Source organism: Natator depressus, chromosome 8, assembly GCF_965152275.1.
Source record: "Natator depressus isolate rNatDep1 chromosome 8, rNatDep2.hap1, whole genome shotgun sequence".
Lineage (NCBI taxonomy): Eukaryota > Metazoa > Chordata > Testudines > Cheloniidae > Natator > Natator depressus.
The window spans coordinates 96,594,530-96,620,053 of record NC_134241.1 but is presented as its reverse complement, the minus strand read 5'-3'; the positions used below and the strand labels follow the sequence as shown (position 1 = coordinate 96,620,053).

General features: G+C 41.7%; 1 protein-coding gene across 1 annotated transcript in view; it reads right to left on the bottom strand.

Moving 5' to 3' along the window:
- EPS15 (epidermal growth factor receptor pathway substrate 15) overlaps nt 1-20,497 on the bottom strand; it is a 113,761-nt gene extending 93,264 nt beyond the window's left edge. The window contains exons 1-3 of the mRNA XM_074961753.1: nt 20,343-20,497; nt 9,677-9,718; nt 47-136 (exon numbers count right to left, since the gene is read on the bottom strand). Coding sequence (XP_074817854.1) covers nt 47-136; nt 9,677-9,718; nt 20,343-20,369 — 159 coding nt within the window. The 5' untranslated portion in view covers nt 20,370-20,497. The remainder of the gene's footprint in view (nt 1-46; nt 137-9,676; nt 9,719-20,342) is intronic.
- Between the last annotated feature and the right edge of the window lie 5,027 nt (nt 20,498-25,524).

Sequence of the window (25,524 nt, the reverse complement as noted above, 5' to 3'; positions counted from 1 at the left end):
ACCGCAATAGGCAGCATAATTAAAGGCGTAATATTACTCATTATACCTTTCCAAGTACTAAGTCTGTCAGCCCAGATTTTTTCAAGAAAGCAGCAGCATCAGAAGCCACCACTCTTCCAGTGTTGCCAGAATCAACCTGTAAAAGATATCATCACAGGTTAGCACTCTGAATTGCTGCAACATACACCTGCCCCATCATTAGGCTACCAGGGAAGAGTGCACATATTTTCTACTCTAAAGTGACTAAGTTCTCTCCAGTGTATTTCCACAGCTTCCTTTCAAAATGAATGCATTTTACATTAGAACTGATGCATTTTAATCTGGGTGCTAAAATGAATCCACTATTTCACTGCCAAGGCCCCAGAGGTTAACATTTTAGGCTAAGTTTATGCACACTTTGTACTTAAGAGTTAATACTAGGGACTTAAATATTATTACATTAGTTTTTATTTATGATCATACATATGTTTTGTAATCTATTTAATATTAACAGACTTACAGAGAAGATCCGAGAAATAACTTATCACAATGCTGCTACTATAGTCTATTAAAACTATATTTTATTTAGAGACAGAAAAAAATACTAAACTTCATTCCAGGAATTTAACCACACAACAGATTCAGTTTTATTATATTCAACATAAAAAAAAAAAAAAAAAAAAAAAGGAACAGCCACACAGGAATCAGAATATTGAATGTTTAAAATCAAACAGCTAACATGAAACTTTCATTACATTGAAGATACTCATCAGAGAATTGAACTCAGCTCTCCTTTAGTTCCAAGTTAGCACCCTAGCCACTAGATCACCCTTCCTCTCACAGTTTATGTTAAATATAGATTGGATTAATTCTAGTCAGAAATGAAGGAAGATAGTAACATGCATCCAACATGAAATACCTCATTTATTTGTAAGTGTTACAAATAAAAGCTTTAAGAGTGGCATTCAAGAGTTTTCTACCATTGATTATGGTTGTGTTTTAAAGTCTCCAGCAGAAGGTATAGGATTTCAAGTATACATCTGAGCAATACTCAAAAAAGAAATTGTACAGTAGAGATCTTATTTCAGTTAGACCACCACCTGAATCTCTTCTAATGAGTTCTTCCTAATTGTATATTTTCTCCTTCAGTAACTATGCCTACAAAGTATCTGACTTTTATGTAAATACAGGAATCCTCAGGAGACAGGTTAAATTTCATTGAGGAGTTCAGAGTTCATTATTAATAAGCCCTGGAAAAAAGTCTGCAATGGTCAACTGGTCCTTGGCCATCCCAGCTTTTAGAGTTAGCCTTTTCCTCTCCTGGAGGAAACGGAGGTAACTTGCACATCGAGGAAGTCAATGATAATTTTGGCAGTATACTGAGGTACAAGATTGCAGTCTTCCACATCTACAGAGAGGTCCCTAGGACAGGATGTCACCTAATCGCCTGAGGGAGCAAAATCTTATAGCCATAAGAACATAAAAATGGCCATACTGGGTCAGACCAAAGGTCCATCCAGCCCAGTATCCTGTCTACCAACAGTGGCCAATGCCAGGTGCCCCAGAGGGAGTGAACCTAACAGGTAATGATCAAGTGATCTCTCTCCTGCCATCCATCTCCATCCTCTGACAAACAGAGGCGAGGGACACCGTTCCTTACCCATCCTGGCCAATAGCCATTAATGGACTTAACCTCCATGAATTTATCCAGTTCTCTTTTAAACCCTGTTATAGTCCTAGCCTTCACAACCTCCTCAGGCAAGGAGTTCCACAGTCTGACTGTGCGCTGAGTGAAGAAGAACTTCCTTTTATTTGTTTTAAACCTGCTACCCTTTAATTTCATTTGGTGGCCCCTAGTTCTTATAGTATGGGAACAAATAAATAACTTTTTCTTTTTTCACTTTCTGCACACCACTCATGTTTTTATATACCTCTATCATATCCCCCCTTAGTCTCCTCTTTTCCAAGCTGAAAAGTCCTAGCCTCTTTAATCTCTCCTCATATGGGACCCGTTCCAAACCCCTAATCATTTTAGTTGCCCTTTTCTGAACCTTATCTAATGCCTATATCTTTTTTGAGATGAGGGGACCACATCTGTATGCAGTGCTCAAGATGTGGGTGTTCCATGGATTTATATAAGGGCAATAAGATATTCTCCACCTTATTATCTATCCCTTTTTTAAGGATTCCTAAAACCCCATTTGCTTTTTTGACTGCCGCTGCACACTGCGTGGATGTCTTCAGAGAACTATCCACGATGACTCCAAGATCTTTTTCCTGATTAGTTATAGCTAAATTAGCCCCCATCATATTGTATGTATAGTTGGGGTTATTTTTTTCCAATGTGCGTCACTTTACATTTATCCACATTAAATTTCATTTGTCGTTTTGTTGCCCAGTCACTTAGTTTGGTGAGATCTTTTTGAAGTTCTTCACAGTCTGCTTTGGTCTTAACTATCTTGAGCAGTTTAGTATCATCTGAAAACTTTGCCACCTCGCTGTTTACCCCTTTCTCCAGATCATTTATGAATAAGTTGAATAGGACTGGTCCTAGGACTGACACTTGGGCAACACCACTAGTTACCCCTCTCCATTCTGAAAATTTACTATTTATTCCTACCCTTTGTTCCCTGTCTTTTAACCAGTTCTCAATCCACAAAAAGATCTTCCCTCTTATCCCATGACAACTTAATTTACGTAAGAGCCTTTGGTGAGGGACCTTGTCAAAGGCTTTCTGAAAATCTAAGTACACTATGTCCATAAGTTTGTTGACCCCTTCAAAGAACTCTAATAGATTAGTAGACACGATTTCCCTTACAGAAACCATGTTGACTTCTGCACAACAATTTATGTTCTTCTATGTTTCTGACAATTTTATTCTTTACTATTGTTACAACGAATTTGCCTGGTGCTGACGTTAGACTTACCAGTCTGTAATCGCCAGGATTGCCTCTAGAGCTCTTTTTAAATATTGGCATTACATTAGCTATCTTCCAGTCACTAGGTACAGAAGCTGATTTAAAGGACAGGTTACAAACCATAGTTAATAGTTCCATAATTTCACATTTGAGTTCTTTCAGAACTCTTGGGTGAATGCCATCTGGCCCCGGTGACTTGTTACTGTTAAGTTTCTCAATTAATTCCAAAACCTCCTCTAGTGACACTTCAGCCTGTGACAATTCCTCAGATTTGCCATCTACAAAAGACATGCATCAGATTGTAAAGAATCAACTGAAAGCAATGTGCTACTTTGAGTTTCTGTAAAGTTTCAAACACATGCAATTATAGATGTTTGGTTACAAAAATTCAAGTTGAATAGGTTAATATTTCCTTTTGTTTGGTCTTTGACAAGACAATTATTGATGTTCTTTTGACTGATGTATATTTTTGCGAGGCTGGGCAGACCAAGTGCCAGCTCATGCCAAGGCCTATGGGCCTCACGGAACACTGACAAATGCATAGCTGGAAACTATCCTGGTTCACCTGCGTATTAGTATTGTTAAAACTAATATCAGAACTATAGGAATGCGTTTAGACTTTATGTTTGTAGGATTCTGCATGTATTAAATCTTACTTATAATATCTGTACCCCGTGTTATAAAGGTAATATTGTAAAGTGTTTGCTCTGTAACTATAGAAGTGTTGGCTAAAACTGTAAAACCCAGCAGTCAGGAGAGAAGCATTTCCAAATGTGAAATACTAGCTTGCCACAAGAGATGTCATCCCCTCACCAAAAAAAGAAGGCATATAGACACCAAACAATTGTAGAAACATAAGTGGACAAAAGACATCATTGATTGCTTCCCCACATCCATGAAGAGGACATGTGCAAAAGCACTCATCCAATCATAGCTTGGACACTGCAGGGAGGGGTGGAGTGCATAAAAATCCCTGTCAAGGAGAAATTTTTATCATTATGCTGCCTGGAATTTGGAGAGGACAACATTTCCAAGCATAAGCAAGGGATCCCCCAAGCTGCTTATCCCTAAAAGGCATATAGAGCTTCCACATTATAGCAGCTCCTATTATCTTTTGCAACCTACGACTAACTCATTTGTGTGTGTGAGTGCGTGCACCTGCTTTAATCTTGTAAACATTTCTTTTTTCTAGGTTATCACAGGACTGGCTACAAGTGTTATCTTTGGTAAGAGATCTAAGGTACAACTAACATGCGGTCAGCGACAGATCCTTTGGGACAGAGAGTAACGTGAATATTATTGTGATTTTTGGTGAAAGGGACTCTCTGCTACGAAGGCAGGCTTGCCTGGGTGGCAAGATACACTGGAGAGCCCAAAGAGATTGTCTGATTTCATGTTAAAACTGTCAGAGTGCTTTAGGGTTCACACTTGTTACTTCGTTGGTGAAATCTAATTATAGAACATACAACCAGTTTGGGGTTTATGCCTCTTTCCTTGACAGTCTGCCTCGAGGTTGGCACTCATGCTCATGAGCTACTCTAGACAGCTCGACGATTTTACCTAGCTCTTTTTTATACCAACCAGGTAGAAGTACTGGGAGGACTTCAAGAAAGTATAACATTAAGGGGAAAACATTCACTTAATCAAGCTGACTCAGCTAAGTAATGGAAGGTTATGCCATCTTTGAAAATCTTAAAGTAAAGGTATATAAAAAGTTGTTGCACATTTAGCATGATTACTTTAGTTAAGCTAGGCAAAATTTGTATGCACCATCTTCTCAGATACCTGAATCCCTCAGAGGACCACTAAAATATAAAAATTAGTTAAACTCTCAATGGATGGGTGCATACACTATATCATATTTATATGTATACCAAACAGTATGCTGTATAAGCCTCCAAGGATTCTGTAAGGGATCAAATGCAGTCTTGTCTTTCACATATAAGGCAGGACATCTACAAAAACAACTTCATGTTCTTTATCATGGATTGTAATGCCCTGAAATTCTGCAGGATTTGACAGCTATTACAAGCATTACAAAGGACAGAGCAAAACAAATATAACTGAGGACACTTGGCCTTCAGCCAATCTTTAAAGACAAAGACTGATCGGGAGCTGTTCAAACAAAATATGAAAATGGAAAATTGAAGAATGGTGAGTGATGGAATTCAATTCATGTCCCAAATTAAATTTGGCCAATACTTCAAAAGATAATCCCAGAGGCAGAGAGAGCATTTAATAATCCCAAAGTCTTTTTTAATCCATTGTTTAGTTGATCAATTAAGTGTAATGTTAATTGAATATTATGATTTGTAGCTCTCTCTGGAATAAATTGAGAATGGCTAAGGAGAAGTGATGCTAGAGAAAGTTCAATAGTTTGCTTAAAAAAACAAAAAAACCCTCTCTAATATGTTCTTGCTTATATTGGTAAATATCTACAGTCTTTTGTATTTTCTTTTAAAACCAAGAGTACAATTATACTGTCTTGCAAACAGAAATTGGACAATTCTCCCTGTTCAAGGAAGTAACAGAACATTTGAGGTATTCAGAGCATTAGGCACTCCTGAAGACATGTATAGAATTCACTGAAAAAAGCTTTGATAAAAATGCCCTGGAGATTTGCCATTTGGCAGGTACCTTGGAGCAGGTTCACTTTAATCTGTTGATATTTCCACTTCTAGTGGTACTTTGTTCTCTAGCAAATCAGCAGGATTTTTAGAGTCTGCAAAAAACTATTGTGATTTAGTAAGAGTCTGAAGGTGAATAAAGTTTTGAGCAGAACTTTAAATATCTTCTCACTTTATCATCAGTACTTTTATTTCTTACAATAGTGGGTTCAACAGTCAGGAATTTAGTGGGATGGTATACTTTTGCAAGCTTATGGCTGCCTTTAAAAAAAAAAGTATGTTGGGCATATCAGAGAGCTCCTTATAATTTACATGCAACTGTACTGTCAAGCACAGCCCCATTTTATACACAATGGGTCCAATTTGTAACTTGATCTAGTAGTTTTGGCATCCATTCAGGGAAGTGCTTGTTGGATCAGTGTTTTTCCACTTTTAGGGAAACCCCAGAGTCATACTGAGTCAGCAGTGTCTATTTTTAAATCTTCAACTTTATCCTCTAGGACAGTGATTTTTCGAGGGGCTGCAGACAGGTGGATATTATTTGAGCTTATTCTGACACTGCTACATTTTTGTTCCCCAATGTTAGCTTATTCTGAAATCAGCCTTTCCTTTTAATTATTTGGTCAACAAACAATTGAAGAAACTCGAACACTGAAAACTTACTATCCACTATAGTGGTCACATTTAAGGCAGTTTCCTGTATGATCCTGGTGGCTAGATTGCTAGGACTTGATGCCTTTATTGATCAGCTGTCTTGACTATCTTCCCTGATTTGCTCTCCCTGTTTCCAAGTTGAGAGTCCTGAGAGCAAGTTTATCAAAGCTGTCTTCAATAATGTTAAAAAGGAATGTTTTAGATTTAGAAAGATACAGGTACATCTGATTTAGTTAGTTAGAATGCAGAAATTAGTACTTGGAATGCGGACCTCAAAAAAAAAAAATTCAGCTAGAAGCTCAGAGACATTGCTTAGAAATTATGCTGAATCACATTACTTTACGGATTTAGTTAAAAAAAAACATTTAGTTTCTAAATTTCTAAGTTACATCTCACTAATGGGAGCCATTTGCCCTGAACACCTGTGAGAACAAGTTCAGTGAGGGATTCCCATGCAAGATTCTTAATGTGAATCTCAGAACAGCTGAGGGTTTTACAGATCTGAAGGCATTTTTGGATTCTTCTATCACTAATGCCAAAGTAAACCCCTCAAGGAAGCCAAAATACAGCAAGTACTGTATGTCATGAAGTAGCTTTATATAATCATATTTAAGAGAACCCAAAATCAGTAACTCAGACTATGATAAAGAGAAGCTATCCAATTACAATATTATCTTCCATATAGTATTAGTTTCCATTTGGAATGGATTTTCCTGTTCACTATTGTTGAATCTCTATAGATCTGTATAATGTAATTAATCTTTTGTAAATAATGCTTAAAATATATTTACACAAATTGAAGAGAAAAGTCAGATAACTGTATTTTTAGAGGATACACTGATCAAAGCCAGAATGCAGAAAAGCCTTTTTTAGAAAAAAAAAATCCTAAAAAATTATTTTAACTGATTTCAGTTATATATTCTTGAAAAATACCTTAGATCTAGTATTATGAAATTAGGTATCCTCCATACTATTACTGAACCAAGGTTAAAGACCATATTCATTTCACAACGCATGCTATATAGGATGAAATCTTTTTTCCTGGAGTTTTCCTTACCACTGTGAGAGTATTAAATGTTCGAGCAAAAGCAAATGATGACCTTCTTTTCAACTCAGCTGGAGTCCTCTCAACTACTGCTACTATGATGTGTAAGGATAAAGGATCCTCTATCAGCACCAAATGAAAAAGACAAATGAGAACTTGGGAATTCTAGACATTACTTTAAAAAAAAAAAAAAAGCAATGCTCACATAAACCCTCCAAACTAAGTTCAGAAAATATTGACAAATACAACTAAATCTTTCAAGTAAATGCATTCCACCATTATTCTTGGTGATGACATAAAAACCTGTTGAACCGAGCAGTAAGCAGGTGTGCCAGCACAGCAACCTACCTGACAGTGATGTCACATTTGAAGGTTCCCCTTTTCTGTCTTTGACTGGCCAGGAAAGCTATGAGTAGGAACTGATGCTCTACCCAACAACATCATGCCAAAGATGTTCCAGTGAAGTTTGAAAGGATATGCCTGGGTGACTCAGCCAGGAATTAGAGGTGTGTGCGTGCACTGGAGGTGTGCCCAGCTCGCACAATGAATACGGGGTAGTTTGATTTCTTGCTCTGCACATATCTCAAGAACGGGGCGGGGGAGGAGAGGGTGGAATCTGCAGCAACTCTTCCACATTTGGCAAAAGACTAACAATATTCAGGCTCTCAATGTATGCTCCTCTGGCTCCATCTGAAGAGCTGTCTCTGAAGTCCAGGACACTAGGCAAAATTTCAGTTCATGCTTCTGAACATGTGACAAATCATTAAGAAAATCATCATCATCCATGAGCTTACAAATAAAGCATTCAATCTTGATTTCATTTAATAGCACAATCTTCGTAAATTAGCTGACTGTCCTGGAGCAAGTCTGTCAGTCACGTTAGTCAGGACAGCCTAAGCTTAAGAACTGGGAAAAGAGAATAATCATGCGGTTTGCATCTGGCCTCAGATGTAATTTGTCCCCACTTCAGAGGGAGATCCATTCAAGCATGTCCACCTGATCTCCAAGCCCCAGGATAAAAACTAGGAAACCCACCACTTCTCAGATTCTTGCCTGAGCTGTTGTGGGGCTTGGTGGTAAAATCAACGTAAGTTTTGCACATCAGTGTAACACATGCAGACAATGGCTCTTGTCTTGCTCAGGATCTCATGCCTTCCATGACACTGGATTCTTGCAAGGAACATCAAATTCTCTTTAGTATAACTCAATTCATATAGATGTACACACACTGGATTTGTCCCTCAATACAGGACTGACAAGGGGAGCATGACTCAATTATGACAAAGATGTGAGCGTCGTCTCCTTAAAGTTGACGTCAGGGTCCATCCTTGCTCCTGTCAAGGTGGTGGACCTCTTCTCCTTTAATGGCCAACGTCTGACTACTGGATCCAAAATACAGAGTCTGGGGGGAAAGTAAAGTAGTGGAGACCTTCCCCCAACCCCGGGGCTGCGGGGAAGAAGGCAGGGGGCAGAAAATATAGAAAGCTGCCCCTTTCCAGCTGATAAGGGGACTTCATTTGAAATTTATCAGACACTTACTAATCAGAGGCTAAAAGAAGAGACTGAGCCCCTAAGCAGAGTCCAAAGAGCACCTTAGTAGGAATCAATCAGCTCTCGCCCTCCTTTGAGCAGCTGGAGCATATTCAGGACTGAGTTTCTTAATAAGAGGTCTGTAGTAGTTCTGCCAGATGATGGCAACAATTTATCTTAACCTCTAATGCACTCATATCAAAACAATTAAATAAATCAAAATTGTCCCCATTTTTAAAAGCCATCAACTGGGCAGTTGATAACCCAATTTCATTTCAGGTTGATTTGCAAGGACATATCCCAGGTGAAGAGGAAAAAATGTGTTAGCCTGCTGATGATGTGTTCCTCTATTTACCAGAAATTCTATTGAACTGTAACATTTAACAAGTTCAACCTAGAGTTTACTTAGGCTATGTCAGCGCAGCTACGCCACTGGAGCTCTTCAGTACAGACACTGCCTACACCAACAGGAGGGATTCACCCATCCATGTAGGTAATCTACCTCCCTGAGAGGCTATAGGTAGGTTGATAGAAGAATTCTTCCATGGACCTAGCACTGTCTACATCAGGGGTTAGCTCGGTATAGCTATGTTTCTCAGGGGTATGGATTTTTCACACTCCCCACACGCATAGCTACACCAATGTAAAATCACTGAGGGTACTACCAAAAAAAAAAAAAAATCAGTCAGGTTAGGATGTGGGCCCTTAAGTGTGGATCTGCCCCATGAGCTTTACCATTTTAACAAAGTATTTTAAGGCTGCAGTGATTTTCCTTGGCAGTCCATGAAGAAATTACACAATACTGAACCCACCCTCCACAGTCTGACAAAAATATTCAATCTTCATCTCTAACAGGACTATGGCAACAAGATAAGTTTTTAAACTGAATCAGAAATTTAGAGCAAGAGAATAAAAACTCCTACCTGTCGATAATACTTCTCATACACAGGATTTGCACTGGATAGCTATGAAGAAAGATACAGAAAATTATATGATTAATATGCATAATTTTATCCGTTTAATTCACTTTATATGATCAAGTTGCATAATTTAACATGGAAAACTAGACATTTTATACATGTCTTAAACTGGCTTTTTCTGTCAACTTATAAGATAGTTTACACTGTTGATGTAGCTGTCTTGGTCTCAGAATACAAAGCAGAGAAGTCAGGTGTGCTATGAATCACTTTATGGTTTGCAGACTGAATTCCTTAACAACATTCTCTTTAAAAGTTCTTGATATTAAATGCTATTGGCTTTCACTTTCCGAACTGTCTGCATTAATAAGTAACCCCACTTGGAAGTTATTTAAATATTATTCTCATGTCACTAACACAGACACCAGCTCCACGCTAGATGAGAGACACAGAGTACATAGGCAAAAAGAAAAGGAGTACTTGTGGCACCTTAGAGACTAACCAATTTATTTGAGCATAAGCATCCGACGAAGTGAGCTGTAGCTCACGAAAGCTTATGCTCAAATAAATTGGTTAGTTTCTAAGGTGCCACAAGTACTCCTTTTCTTTTTGCGAATACAGACTAACACGGCTGTTACTCTGAAACGTGTCAGAGTACATAGGGTAGCGCAGTTTAAATGCGTCACTAAGAACTGCAGGATACCCCATCAGAAATCTATCCCAGTACACAAGTTAGTACAGCACCACTGTGCGTATAATTTACACACTTCTGGCACAGGCAGGGTTTTACAGTGGGTATGCTCCACCTGTGCTAGGCTGGCCTGAGCGAATGTCACAATGAAGACAAACCATAAAATGATATTCTAAAAACATAAGAGTGGCCATACTGGGTCAGACCAAAGGTCCATCCAGCACAGTATCCTGTCTACTGACAGTGGCCAATGCCAGGTGCCCCAGAGGGAGTGAACCTAACAGGTAATGATCTAGTGATCTCTCTCCTACCATCCATCTCCACCCTCTGACAAACAGAGGCTAGGGACACCGTTCCTTACCCATCCTGGCTAATAGCCATTAATGGACTTAATCTCCATGAAACTATCCAGAATTTATCCAGTTCTCTTTTTTCTCAGGAAAAGACCTTCAATTCACCTCCCCTACTTGACCAAGAAAGTCTGAGTTGTGTGACTTTTGGTTCTGGGGCAAAGCAAATCTCTTTTTCTATGTGTTGTCTGAAACATGTTGGGGAGGCAGGAGAGGGCTATTATGTTTTGGGGACTGCCCTTCCTTTATCCTGAAGAAAGGAGCAAAATTGTAGGTTTTATTAGATGTTTATGCCCTGAAAGCCATGGCTAAACAGCAACTAGATACCTGCAGCTGTGCCGTGCCAGCTGACTCTGGCTCAAGGGACTTGGGCTGTGGGGCTGTTTCATTGTTGTGTAGACTTCCAGGCTCAGGCTGCAGCCCAGCTCTGGGACCCTCCCACCTCCCAGGGTCCTAGAGTCCAGGCTTCAGCCCAAGCCCAAAAGTCTACACAGCAGTAAAACAGCCCCGTAGCATGAGCCTGCAAGCCCAATTTGGTTGGCATTGGTCAGCAACTAGACACCTGCAGCTCTGTAGACATATCCTAAGACACGCTGATCGAGCACATTTTTGTAAGGTGTACGACTAGTATTATCAACAAAGGGATAATGGATTATATTTGCTACCCCTAACTGGGAGTGCCGATTACACTGTGAATCTAGCACCTACACAAATCAGTAAGAAAGCAAAAAACCATTTCCTCTGAAAACAAACCATAAATACTATTCATTCCATGTACAATGCTGATCTTGCAACCTCAAATACGTGCATATGAGAGTTAAGACTTGACCCAAATATTGTATAATTATAGCATTTATTTCTAATTTCAGATTTAAAAGTCTTGTAAACTTGCATACAAACTGGACACTGGCAAAAATACATAAGCAATTGTAGGAAATATTTTACTATAGTATATTACAAAATGGGTATTATAGGTTTAAATCTATCTCTCTTGTAATAACACTTTATACTGTAGCCTCTTTGGCCCAGTGGTTAGCCAATATTTGGGGCCTTGCTGGGTTGTTTCCATTGGAAGGAGAAATTGATTAAAAGAGTAAAGAATTTATTTGGTGTACTGCTGTTTATTGGTGAAGAACGTATGCAAAGTCCACTTTTCCTGACCACAGTAGAAACAGATGACTGGACAAAGTTTCCTTGTTCAGAGATCCAACTACTGGGGACCAACTATGCTATCCCAAAAAGTGAGGCTCAGGAATCAAAACAAATAGAAATAGACAACTGGAGAACATTGTATCAATAAAAATGATTGAGTTATTAAGCAAACTATTTGGGAAGTACAGTAACTCCCCACTTAACGTCCTATCGCTTAACGTTGTTTCTATCTTATGTCCCTGCTCCATTATAGACCATGCTCGTTCAAAAGTTATGCAATACTCCGCTGTAACATTGTTTGGCTGCCTTTGTCCACAGCTGGCAGCCCCCCTATCAGCTGGCGGACCCCGTGGATCAGCACCTTCCCCCTGCTCCCCCCGCCTCCTGCCCACGGCAGTCAGCTGGTTTGTGGCGTTCAGGAGGGAGGAGCGAGGACTCGGCGTACAGGCTCCCCCCCACCTCCCCTGCCTCCTGAACGCCGCAAACCAGCTGATTGCCATGGGCAGGAGGCAGGGGAGGGAGGAGCAAGGACATGGCGTGTGGAGTAAAGGGAGAGGAGGTAGAAGGAGGGGGAGAAGAGGCGGGTTAAGGGTGGGGGCTTGGGGGAAGGGGTGGAGTGGGCGGGCCGAGAGTTGAGCCCCCTAACCCCGGCAAAGCCGATGCCTGTGCTTGCAAGAACAGCAAGAGGAGCAGCAGGACAATCCACTCTCTGATTCCGCCACCTCAACCAAGCTTCATACTCAGCAATGACGACTGTAGTATTAAATTGTTTCTTTAAAATTGTTTAATACTTATACCTGTATTAAATTGCTCGTTTAAAATTGATTAACATGTATATAACGCCTTTTGTCTGGCAAAAAAAAAAATTCCCTGGAACCTAACCCCCCCGCCCTTCACATTAATTCTTATGGGAAAATTGGATTCGCTTAACATCATTTCGCTTAAAGTTGCATTTTTCAGGAACATAACTACAACGTTAAGAGAGGAGTTACTGTATTAACATTTGAATATTTGTTTTCTTTTCCATAACCCAACTATTTGTAGCAGGAGTTGAATTCAGACCACTGGGTTTGGACTGAAGGTGTTTGCAGCAATAGCCAGAGTTGTCACCCAGTATCACGCTACCTCAGATCTTTTTATGGCCAGGTTCCCCATTAGGATTTAAGTGAAACTGACTCAAGGAATCTAAAACTGACTTAGGGAATGTAAGACAACACATACAGGAGAATGTTGCTACACTGACTTCTTTAAGGAATGTTTTTAGAACATTGGTGTTAGATCATTGATGTTATTTACTATCAATTTCCTTTCCCACTTAATCTGCTAGCAAATATCTAACAAGGGGCACCATCTTCAAGCAATTTATAAACTGTTTGTTAATTCTATTGGCTTAATGAAAGCTTGCCTAGTTTACTTCTGAACTAATGCTCAGAGAACTTCACTGCTGTGAGATTTGAAAATGTTTATAGAAGTGTATTATTTTTATTACTGTAGCACCTAGGAGCCCTAGTCATAGACCAAGACTCCGCTGTTACATGCTGTACAAAACACAGTCCCCGCCTCAGGGGAATTACAATGCAAGTACAAAACAAGAAACAGATGGATACAGATAGATGGGGAGTACAGGTAAACAATGAGACAATATTGGTCAGCATGACAGGCGGGTAGAGTGGTTAGTATTTATGTTAATAGAGAATATAGTAATGTGAAAAGTTTTCACTATTCCACACTGATCACAGCTAAATTGGATCTTTCTTGCTAACTGCAGCTAAAAAATGTGGTGTTATACTTGTATTCCATATACAATGTTTTCTAGTCTAGTCAAGTTTCAAACAGACTGCTTAAAATGTTGCCTGTAAAGATTTTAAATACCCCGTTGTCAGAATGAGTAAGCCTAAAATCTGGGTGGCTACATTTGTGTTGCTTCAAGTAAACACTTTATAATACAGAGACGTCCCTCTTAAACATCTTACTATCTCATTTGGGTCAAATCCACAGGAACCCTAAAATAGTTTGCAAATACAGCCAAATTAAAATTACAAACAAAATTCTGGAACAAAACTAGCTAGTGAGTGCAAAGAAATAAAAACCACAAAACTGAAAGTGTTTTAAAGCATCAAGTCTACATTTGTCTTTCCTGTCCCATCTCCCCTTTCCTTCCCCCAAGAAATGGACCATTAATCTGCCATCTAGATGCACTACAAAACAAAGTCATACTTCTGTTCAGCAAAACACTATTCCAGCCAAACCTATCATTGTTAGTCTTGGACAGGAAACACATGCATGTTCAGGTCCTGGAACTACAAATACTTTACAAATTCAAAATAATCTTTTTATTCAACACTCATAGTACAAGCCAATAAAAATTCTCTAGATTTCCGATTTTGGGGCTCATTTTCATTATAACATTAGTACAACCACAGTACAATGAAATTTCCCGTGAAAGTGGATAGTTTGGAAGACAGTTTCATTTTACTGGCAACAGACTTCATAGTTTTCCCATAAAGGAATACTGAGAATAAAGGTGAGTTACAGAAGATGACCTGACTAACTTTTTCCTTACATCAATATATTATAAGAGTATTTTGAATTCTTCAGTGCCAGTTAGGAATTTTGCCGGGTAACACTTCTTCACATAACTGGAATTTGCACATACAGTTGCAGAGTACAAATTGTGGACTCATTTTCAGTGTGAATAGTCAGATTCCACTGCACATAAAAAATTAAAATACACCATTGTAAATTCCATTAAAAATTAATTACATTAACATCTGTTCCAGTAATTACCCTGCAAAGATTACAGTTTGTGTTGAGAATGTCTGGCCCTTACAGAGTCCTAACCTAGGAAATGAAGGCCAGCTTTATAGCCATCTGTCTCTTTGTCTTTCTGGCTTCAGTCAACCAGCCCATTATATCCTTTCATGTTTTTAATCCATCACCATCACCCCCACTATTACATAGGGATGTATTTTAAGTCATTAAAACAGTTTTTCCCCTTTAGCCTCTAACAGGAAGCAAAGAAACACCAACACCATCTACCCATGAAAAAAGAAAAGAAACCAAACAAGCTAATATTTTGCAGTTTTCTCCATCTATCTCAATGTGAGACTGAAATACTATATTCTGCCTCCACGTGAAGGCATGCGAGATTAATATTAGTACTTCCAGACCCACATCATTCCAAGATTGCATAATCTAGAAATGAGCGAACACTGCTTACTTTTCCCAGTGCTGAAAGAGACCCAGAACACTAAAGTAGTATTCGCTAAAGAACAATGAGAGTGCCAGCTCTCCATTTATGTGACGTAGGGGAAAAGTGGAAGAAAGAACCAGTTCTGCAGTCAGATTCTCTGTCCTTTCCATGGGGCTCCATATTAAGCTTCAGGGAAGGGACCTGATATACTAGTCTTCTGAATTAACCTCTCAGTGGCTCTCCCCCTTGAGATATCTTTTCCACAGTGGTGGATTGTTCAGGCATAGTGATGCATTGATTAATTAGGCTCAATACAAGTGAAGGACATATGAAAACTGAGGAATCTTCACAGGAAATTAACTGCAAGTCCAAAAAAATCAGTTTTAAAAAGTGTTTACACTCTGTTGGGCTTCTCTAGTACAACTCTGTACAGGTTTATAGAATTGAGAAGGGGAAAAAAAACACTAGGTCAGCCCCTCTCTTTCCTTGGCAACATAGGACAGTTCTCTATTCTATTGTTTTGCACTGTAGTTTGAAGCGTTTAAAGAGAAAAGGTTTCCCATCACTTCCCTTACCCTATACCATAGCCAAGTACAGCTCAGCTTCAGGATGTTTTTCTTGATTTTCAGCCTAAAATTTTCCCTTCCTAATTTCATCCTATTAAGCCTAGTTAGACCCCCCTTTTTAAAATGCTACATAATTCCACTTTGCCTGCAACTCTTATAATATTCAAATATTTGTACAGGGTTCTTCAGACTTTAGGTGCTTGTAAGATATTTACAAATATTTAAATGTCTGGCTTGGATAAAGTCTGGAGAACACTGTACAAATATCTGAAGGATTGTCTTTTATTGCTGTCATATGATAGACAACTCATGCCTAGTTTGGTGTCCACTATCCTCTCAGAGACCTTGTCTACATCAGAAAAAAAAATTAAATTTTGTTGTTTTTTTGTAACAGTGAAGTCCTATCAGCGGTAGCAACAGGGGAACAGTATTGTAGACTGGGTAGACCATTTTCCCCACCCTCAAGATGTTCTTTAGTCCTGTGTAGGCTTAGGGAAAGGCAGCTTAATATTTTTGCTTTCCATTTTTCTTGTTCCCTTCATACATGTTTGTCTTGAATTAATTTTTCCTAAATATATTCACTTGCATTTTCCTAATCAGTCATTTTATTGATTTTTGCCCATTTCTCTAGTTTTTATGCTACATACAAAAGGTTAAAAAAAGTTACAGTGGAATCCTCTTATAGGCCAGAGGTAATTCTCAACACCAAACCAATCCAGAAAACTTTATTCAAAGTAAAGATTCACTATAACCTTAACAATGTCAATATACAGTGCATTTAAAAGATTTGAAACTTTCATTCTACTTCACTGTAACTCAACTGTACACCTACGGAACAGTACACTAGAGCATTTCTGCAACTGAATTTAGACAGTGTAATGACATTCTTCATCTCTTTTATGCAAGGTAACCATGTTTTGATTTCTTGTTATGCAATCCCCCATCCATACCACCACAATAATCAATGCTGGACTATAAAGCCCACCTAAAATGAAAAAGTGGACTAAATGTTACTTAATATTGAGCAGTTCTAAAGTTTTCAATATTGTTTTCAGGGATTAAAGTAAGGGGTGTGTTGGCGAGCACAGCTCCTGCTCACTAAAAGCAGAGACACCGCTCCCTCTCCTCTTTGGCTGATTCAGCAACTTGCTCTCCTGTTTCAATCTACTTTAAGTGGCTATTTTACCTTTTAATAGTGGGGGGGGGGGGGGGGGAAGAACCTTAGAGATTTGCAGTTTTCCACAGTGGACACAGAGCACTTTCACTGAGAGACAAACTGCTCAGGTTCTCCCTTACTCTTGCCAAAATGACACAGTCTTAATGCCAGATAGTAAAGCAAAATTCTGAATATTGTCATTTTGCAGATTTATTGGATGTATGAGAGACATGGCTGAGAGTTATACAGAAAAAGGAAGTTGATTGGTTAGCTGTACCTCAGGTGCATGTTACCGCATAGCTAGTTCGTTGAAATATACTAACATGAAATCTACTGCTTATGTGTTCCAACAGTAAAGGGTATCCAAGGGTTCTATAATTACACATCCAGGTTTGTACTCAGCAGGCCTATCCAGAGACCTGCTTTATGCCACAAAGTGTATGTATAATTATAAATGCAACAGTGACACCATACTTAATTTTATACTGAGATTTGCACTTGAAGTAGGACAAAATCTCGTTTCACATCATAATTTAATATAGTTTCCAAAATTGGCACAATACAGGACAATCACATTTGCCATGTCATTTTTAAAAGAAAAATATTTACTAACTTCTGCAAAGGAAATATTTGAACGTACTTCCTTTTTAAAATGTTGCCCTCCCCCCACACACACATTTGTATTTCTCTCACTAAATAACCAGTTCCGACCCACTCCAAGTTTCCTCCTCTCTCTCTTCCTCCCCTCCCATTCCCAGAGTGACACCACACATAGGACACTTTTTAAACTTTAACTTAAACAGTGGCCTTACTTTTCAAAAACAGCGATCTTTGAGTCCCCACCCTAGGACACCTTAAATAGGCCTGATTCTCAGAGGGTAGGAGCTCAGAACTTTCTGAATATCTTTAAGGTTACTTACCACAAAATTGGAGGTACCCCAAATCACTAGCCACTTCTAGGGTGACCAGATGTCCCGATAAAATAAAGAGAAGCCAAGTAGTTCCGATACATATCTTATTCAGTAGGAAATAAGTCTCAACAGTATTCATTACTCCATACAAGGGCTTGCTAATACTGGAAATTCTCACCAGTATTCAGGCAATAAATTTAGAAGATGAAAACATTAGTCAGAAGTTTGTCTAAACCCTGAAAGTTGCCAAACTTCTCAAAGCTCCAATGCTCTCATCAGGTTAGCCCTTTATCTCCTCTAGCTATCCATATTCAACTAGTATACAAACAAATACCCACTACTCCAAACACCCAGACCAAAAGGCACAACAGCTTCCAACCATTTCACCCTGAAGTGAATAGTCCATCATCATCTTGCTATCTTTGTAAATAAAATACAGTTCATAAGAAAAAATAGGCTTTTCAGGTCAATCCCCCTAGAGAGTTTATTCTTCTGTAACATGCTCATATTCTTATCTTAATTTAAAGAATACTTAAGATGATATTTCAACTTATCAATGTCAATACTTTTATACCACCCTTTAAAGGTCTAATAGTCTCAAGCTACCTGCTAATTGCTTAGAGAGGAGTTGTAATAGCTTGAAAACAAAGAAGAAGAAGAAATTAATAAATGGGGTCAGCTTAAGAGATCGGTCCATGCTTGAAAGATCAGGCACAATTACCTAACATAAAGGCATATGATTCAGTCATTGCCCACCCCCCACCCCGCATTGAATCAAAGGTTGTTACATGCCTTGAAAATCAGTGGAAAGTGCTAATTTTGAACATGTTACCTAGGCCTTTTTACAAGACAAAGAGCAGCCTTTTTTAAAGGTTGAAATGCTAGAACCCAAATCTCTTGCCTACCTTAAATGTATGTTTATGGCTATTACATTGCTAAAGGAAAACAACTCACCAAGAATTAAGGCAGGTCACTGCTACTTTCTCTTTGGTTTAGGCATACATATGCCTGTCACACCATCTCTCCACAATTCTGCGAGCAGGATGGATTTTAAGAGCCTACTGCTTCTAAGAACTGAGCAACATGCATGAAGTGGCACCTGTAGACCAACACACTGGGTCTAATGTTATGCCATGTAGCAGTCTGAGGGGGCAGCAGGTTATCATTACTGAACAACACTGGTAACTGTGATAACTCAAGGGAGTATGCTACTGTAGAGTCACTTCAGTACAAGAGCCACCACCCGTCTGACTCCTGCAATGAGGAACTCCTGCTTCGGCCCCCGGGGCTCAGGCTTCGGCCCTGGAAGCCAGCAAGTCTAACACCAGCCCTGGCGTCCTCATTAAAACAGGGTCATGACCCACAGTCTGAGAATTGCTTTAGTTCATCAGATTATCATAATTTTCCACGTTTCAGATGAAGACACAAATCCCCCCAATCACATACATCATCCCCCCTCCTATTATTGTTCCCAATACTGAACACTTCAACTTTATTGTCTACAGGAGGGGTTCTCAACCTTTTTCTTTCTGAGGCCTTTCCTCCCCCCATCCTATAAAAACTCCACAGCCCACTTGTGCCACAACTGTTTTTCTGCATATTAAAGCCAGGACCAGAGTTAGGGGGTAGCAACCAGAACAACTGCTCAGGGCCCCGTGCCACAGGGGACCCCGTGAAGCTAAGCTGCTCAGGCTGCAGCTTCAGCTCCAGTTGGCAGGATTTGTGGCCCTGGGGTTTGACTTTCTGCCCTGGGCCTCAGGGAGTCTAATGCTGGCCCTGCTTGGTGGACCCCCTACAGCCTGCTTGTGGCCTCCCAGGGGCCCCGGAGTCTTGCTCGAGAAGCACAGCCCTACGGAGTCCTTTCCGCCCGGCCCAACGCAAACCGGCCCATGCCCTGCACAGCACAGTCCACACCTAGGGCGGCGCTTCAGGCAGGGCCAGTGTGGTCCACCATTCACCTCCCCGGCACCACCAGGGCTTGGACTTCGGGAGTGGCCTCTCCTCAGAGGACACAGCGGGGCATCAAGCAGGGACTCAGCGAGAGGAGAGATTACTGGGGGCCTAGAACAAGGGAAGGGGGCACAAAGTGGGGGTGGGAGTTTGAAGGGGGCACAGAACTAAGGCAAGAGTAGCCAAGGGTTAGCGGGGGGCAAGGCAGGGCGCGGGGCCAGGGGTTACCGGGGTGGGGCACGGTGGGGCTGGGGTGCAACAAGGCGCAGAGGTTACGGGAGGGAGAAGACGTGGGTTACCTCAGGTTACCGGGGTGGGGGAGGGGGGCATGGCAGGACGGAAATTCCCGGAGCGGGGAGAGCATGGCCCGGGGCCAGGGGTTACCGGGGGGCGCGGTGGGACAGGGGTTACTCAGGGTTACCGGAGGGCGCGGAGGGACGGAGGTTAACGGGAGGGGCGGGCGCAGGGGTTACCGGGGGGCGCGGTGGGACGGGGGTTAACGGCACGGGGAGCCGAAGGACTCAGCTGGTCTCCCCCCGGAGCGGGAGGCAGGTCGGGGCGCCGCCAGCCCCTGAGTGACACTGCAGGCCGGGGAGCCGCGACCCCCCCGCCGCGAGGGGCACTGCAGGCCTCGGCCCCCGCAGGGGAAGGATCCCGGGGCCCGGCAGGGCGAGTCCCGAGCGGCCGGGCCGGCGGCAGTTACCTGGGTCAGGGAGAGATGGGAGGCCATGCTGCTTCCATCATGCACCGGCCGGGCAACAAGAAGCCGGAGCCGACGCGGGGCCCGGACACTCACTCGCCAACTTCAGCAACTTCCCGATCCCGAGCCAGGCCCCGCCCGCAGCAAAACCCGGCGCCGGATCCCGCCCCCCTGACTCGGCGCCTCCAGCCGTCCCGTGCGGCTACTGCAAAACCCGGCGCCGGATCCCGCCCCCCTGACTCGGCGCCTCCAGCCGTCCCGTGCGGCTACTGCAAAACCCGGCGCCGGATCCCGCCCCCCTGACTCGGCGCCTCCAGCCGTCCCTGCGGCTACTGCAAAACCCGGCGCCGGATCATGTCCCCCTGACTTGGGGCCTCCAGCCGTCCCGTGCGGCTACTGCAAAACCCGGCGCCGGATCAGGTCCCCCTGACTTGGGGCCTCCAGTCCTCCTGTGAAGCTACTGCAAAACCCGGCGCCGGATCCTGCTCCCCTGATCTGGAGCCCTCAGCACTTGGGCAGCTGCCTCTAAACCGGGAGCTGGAGTGTTTGACTTGGATCAGCCAGCCTTTCTTCCCTTGTACTTGTAACATTCGCTGCAGTGAAATCTCCATTGGTCCCATGCTCCTAACCCTCCTTCTGTCTTGGTTATTTCAGCCCCTGTTCCCCATTCCTGGAGAGCTCCCAATATGCTGCTGGCTTAGGTAAGGGCTTCAAAGACTTTAAGGCCATAAGGGACCATTATGATGGTCTAATAAGTTGGAGCTCCTACATAAGGCAGGCTGTAAACTTAACAGAACCAGGAGAAAATCACAGGAGGCTCCAATGCAATGTGCTGGTGTGAAGCATCCTACCCGCACTCTCATCATCAACAGACATAGTCTTTGAGTTCAGCCTCCTACCTCTTTCCTTCTCCCTCCGTCTGTCACCGGCAAGAAATGGGGTACCTCTGTGCATCCCCTCCCTCAACTCCTGGGGGCATACAAGGGCTGCTCTGTCTTTCACCTGCTGATAACAACAATCCCCAGCAGCAGGGATTGCTCGGGCACAAGGTACTCTTGCTACCATTGCTCACTGCCTCAACAATGGTCATTTAAACAGTTTTCCTGCACTTTTGCACCACCAGAGTGTTGGGACATTGTTGCAGAGTTCATTCAGTGGGGAGAACTAATAGAAATCGTTCTTATTTTTAGATTTTAACCAAAGATGGATCAGACTCCAATAAAAATCTTTCATTCACTCAGTGCAGTGAGAGAGAATTACCAAAACCTGCGCTTATCTGCCAGAGGGTTTTCACAGTCCATTTTTTCCTTCCTCTGCTCTTTCTTCTATTGCTCTCTCCCTTTTTCTTTCTTTCTTCACTTCACTGAGTATGCTCATCCCAGCTGTCATACTCCAAATCCCCATCCTATCATTTCTCAGCTACCAATCCCAACAGTTTTATTGCAACTGCCTGGTTCCAACTGCCTTTCCCAACTGCCAATCCCAAATGGAATTTCCTACTATCATTCCACAGCTGCCAAGTTCCAAATGTCATTCCTAATTGCCACGAAACCTTCAGGTTTCCTCATTCCACTCATTTTATGTCAAAGGGCATCTGCTTGTTGCAGAAGAGGAACATAATTATATAAACTCCATGTAAATATCTTGTTAGCTTTGCACCATCCACTCCATCCTGGAAAACTCAGTAATGGATTTGCAGTTTACCTTAACCATAATTATCAACTTTCCCTTGGCACTTCAGTACTTCTGTTGTGTTCCACTGCCTACCCTACAGCAACAGTATTTTTGCTGTACAGATTTGATGCAACTCAGAGTCACTCTGCTTCTTTTTTGTACAATACCGTGGGGGGGTGGGGGAGTTCAGTCTGGTGTTCATGTATGCAGGAGGGATCAGTATAGACTAATTTTCCGGCACTGTGAGGGGATCAAGGAGCATGAAATGCACATTTAGATGAATGGAAATATGGCAATTAGATTTTATTTTGAATACCTTGTGACTAGTATAAGGAAGTATGCTTTACTGATTTGTCTCAGCCACAGCAACAGCAAGGAGAAATTATTGAGAGAGGAAAGAATGTAGAACACAAACAATGTAATTATAAGTAATTATTCACACAGTTTTGAACACCATCAGCCAATGACATGCTTCCTCGTATTTAACCTTTCTGTACTCCATTCCTCTTGAACAAAGTCCCTAAAAGTATAAGTATCTCTTTAGTTACCTTAAAAAGAAAAAGAGGTCTTGTGGAGCCTTCGAGACTAACAAATTTATTTGAGCATAAGCTTTTGTGAGCTACAGCTGAATGCATCCGATGAAGTGAGCTGTAGCTCACGAAAGCTTATGCTCAAATAAATTGGTTAGTCTCTAAGGTACCACAAGTCCTCCTTTTCTTTTTGTGGATACAGACTAACACGGCTGCTACTCTGAAACCTTAGTTACCTTGGTTATCCTCTCTTGAGAACAAAATGGAATGACATCCAAAAATTAGTGTCTGAAAAGTGAACTGTGAGATGTATACCTGCAACCATCTCAGCTGGAGCTAAAAGTATAGAGCCTGTTTAGTGATTGGCCGAGAGCTGCACAAGAAGGACTAGGGAGGCCTGATTTTCCATTGATTTACATATTGGTCTTAATCCTTAGTCTTGTCACAGGAAACACTCACTCTTGCCTCCTCTTGGCTGCTCTGGCGATTAATTCTTTGCTGGTCTGGCACCCTCTTCTGTCAATGGTTCACATGTCCTGCTGCCAGATGAAAAGCCTCTCTCTGTGTGATTCAGGTTGCTCTCTTTTCATTGCTTGGCCTTCCAGGCAGGTCATTATAGTCCTTCCCTTTCAGGGTACCAAAGTCCCCCTGAATGACTGTCCTAAGCAGTCTTGTGCTCCACTGCCTCGTCTGTGCAACTTCCCCAATGGCTAGTAGGGGGACCTGGGTTTGACCACTACTTTTTCATCCCAGGGGCCCTACTAGCCACAGGTGAAGTCACACAGACTAGGCAGTTGAGCAGAAGACTGGCTAGGGCAATCGTTCAGTGGGTCAACGCCAGTTGACTAATAATCCCTACTCTGTTTTGAAAAGGCTGCCTGGTGTCACTGTGAATACTTCCTGAGGTGCTTTGATCCTTGAAGAGGGCAAAAAGTCTCTGAACAGGAGTCTATCTCAGTTGGACTCTCTGGGCAGAGTTCATGGGTACCTCCAAAGGACTACTTAAAAACGGGGGTGTAGCACAGGAGAGGCAGGCTGGGACATAGCCCAGATGAGGCTGGAGCACATGGCATTCTGCCCAGTCATCAGCTGGAACAGCTGTCCCTATAGGATCACTTGCTACCACTGTAACTTAGAGCAGTCCTTAGGCGGCTCCAAGTTACACCAGGTCCAAAATGGCTCCCTAGATCAGGGAGGATGGCTTTAAGAGCCACATTCCCTTCCTTTGGCACAAGTGAGGATTTGGCCCATTGTGTAGTCAGTCATTTATACCAGGCAATGTGAGAGTAAAATGCTACCATTCTGGTTTGGTAGCATTTTACAGCCACTTTAGACTCCCCCACTGCTCAGGTATATGTCTACACAATGTATAAAGCAATGGAGAATCAGGGCCAAGTACTACTGTCCCTCTCAGAAAGCTTTGAAGTATGCTATAGGGATAAAATTAGGAATCAATTGCTGATCTAAAAACTACAGACTCTGCAGGTATTATATGTGGAATCTGACACATGGTAGATAATTCAGCAAGAGAGTCAGAATGCCCATGAACTACATGAAGACTATTCTATTATTAGGTTGATTCTACAACTTTCCCCATTCAATATTAATTCTCTTTGTACAATAGATAGCTAGGTTTCCTTTTTTCTATAACTGCAGTAGGACAGTATAAGTTTACCTATTAGTGGACATGCAGTGTCATCATGTGATGGACATGGAGACAAGAGTTGGTGTGCTATTGTTTGAGAGTATGAAAAAATTACTCTGTGGGATTTTTTCATTAACACTGCAGTATACATAGGTCTAACCTGCAAAGTTTGGATCCAGATCTGAATATTCCTCTTGTCTTGGGGAGGAGGTGAGGGAGAAGCTCTAGTTCTGGGGTTTTGGTTCATGAGTTGTTAGCTTAGGATATACAAATCACCAGTGTATGCACATGCTAACCTTTCACAGGACACATAAAACAAGTGCCTTGAGAATAAAAGCTGGTAAGTCAAAGTAACCCGAGGCCTGCCTACCCTACCTTTTTTGCACCAATGTAGCTATGCCAACATAACTCGACTGGTACAGACCCCTAGGATAGATGTGCTGCACAAGTGTAAGAAGCAACTTGCATCAGCACAACTTACACCAACTTGATACCCTGTGCAGCACCAGAGCAACGTAGCAGGGAAATGAGAATCAGGTCCCTATGTCCCCATGTATTTTAGCAGTATATTCATGAGTCCCCAAAGAATAGCTTTAATAGTGTTAATGATATTGTATGATATCTTCTGGTCTCCCAGGAAGTATTAACTTTAATAACTGTCCTTTGTTTTATGATAGCTTTGTTTATGCCATGGATCCAGCCTCAGGAACCTCATTATTTTTCCAAGGCTACACCTAGATGTTTGGTATGACTGGTCCTGCTCATTGTGGGCAAAAGGACTATTAAAACTATCTGGCGTTCAACAGGCTGACTGGAAAGTTGATTCACTCCTGCACGCCTGTGTGTGGTATGCTTTACCCAGCTGTATGGATGAACTGAGTCCTTTTAGTGCTCAGCTCCAGAGCAAAAACAGATTAACAACTCAAATACTACAAATAAAAAACCTTAAGTATAGATGAATGAAAGGATTAGGAGTTTCAGTGCGTGTCTCATATAAACAAAGCCATGATACATCATTATTCTGTAATCATTACTTTTCAGCAGCCTTTTTTCAGTATCTTCCCCACCCCACCCCCACCCCAAAATATTAGCTTGGGTCCAATTCTTCTCTCATTGGGCCAGATGCTGTACCCTTTTATCACATTGAGTAGTATCTTATTTTATGAGTAGCCTACATCAGAGGAACTGCTCACTGTAAGGGTGGCAGAATCTACCTTCATTTAAATCAGTGGCAGTTGGTATTCTTGTCCCATATCTGCAGTGGCATCTCCCCACCCCCACCCCAAACATGATGTTTAATTTGGGGCCACATGCACACAACCTGCTCAGAAGCCAG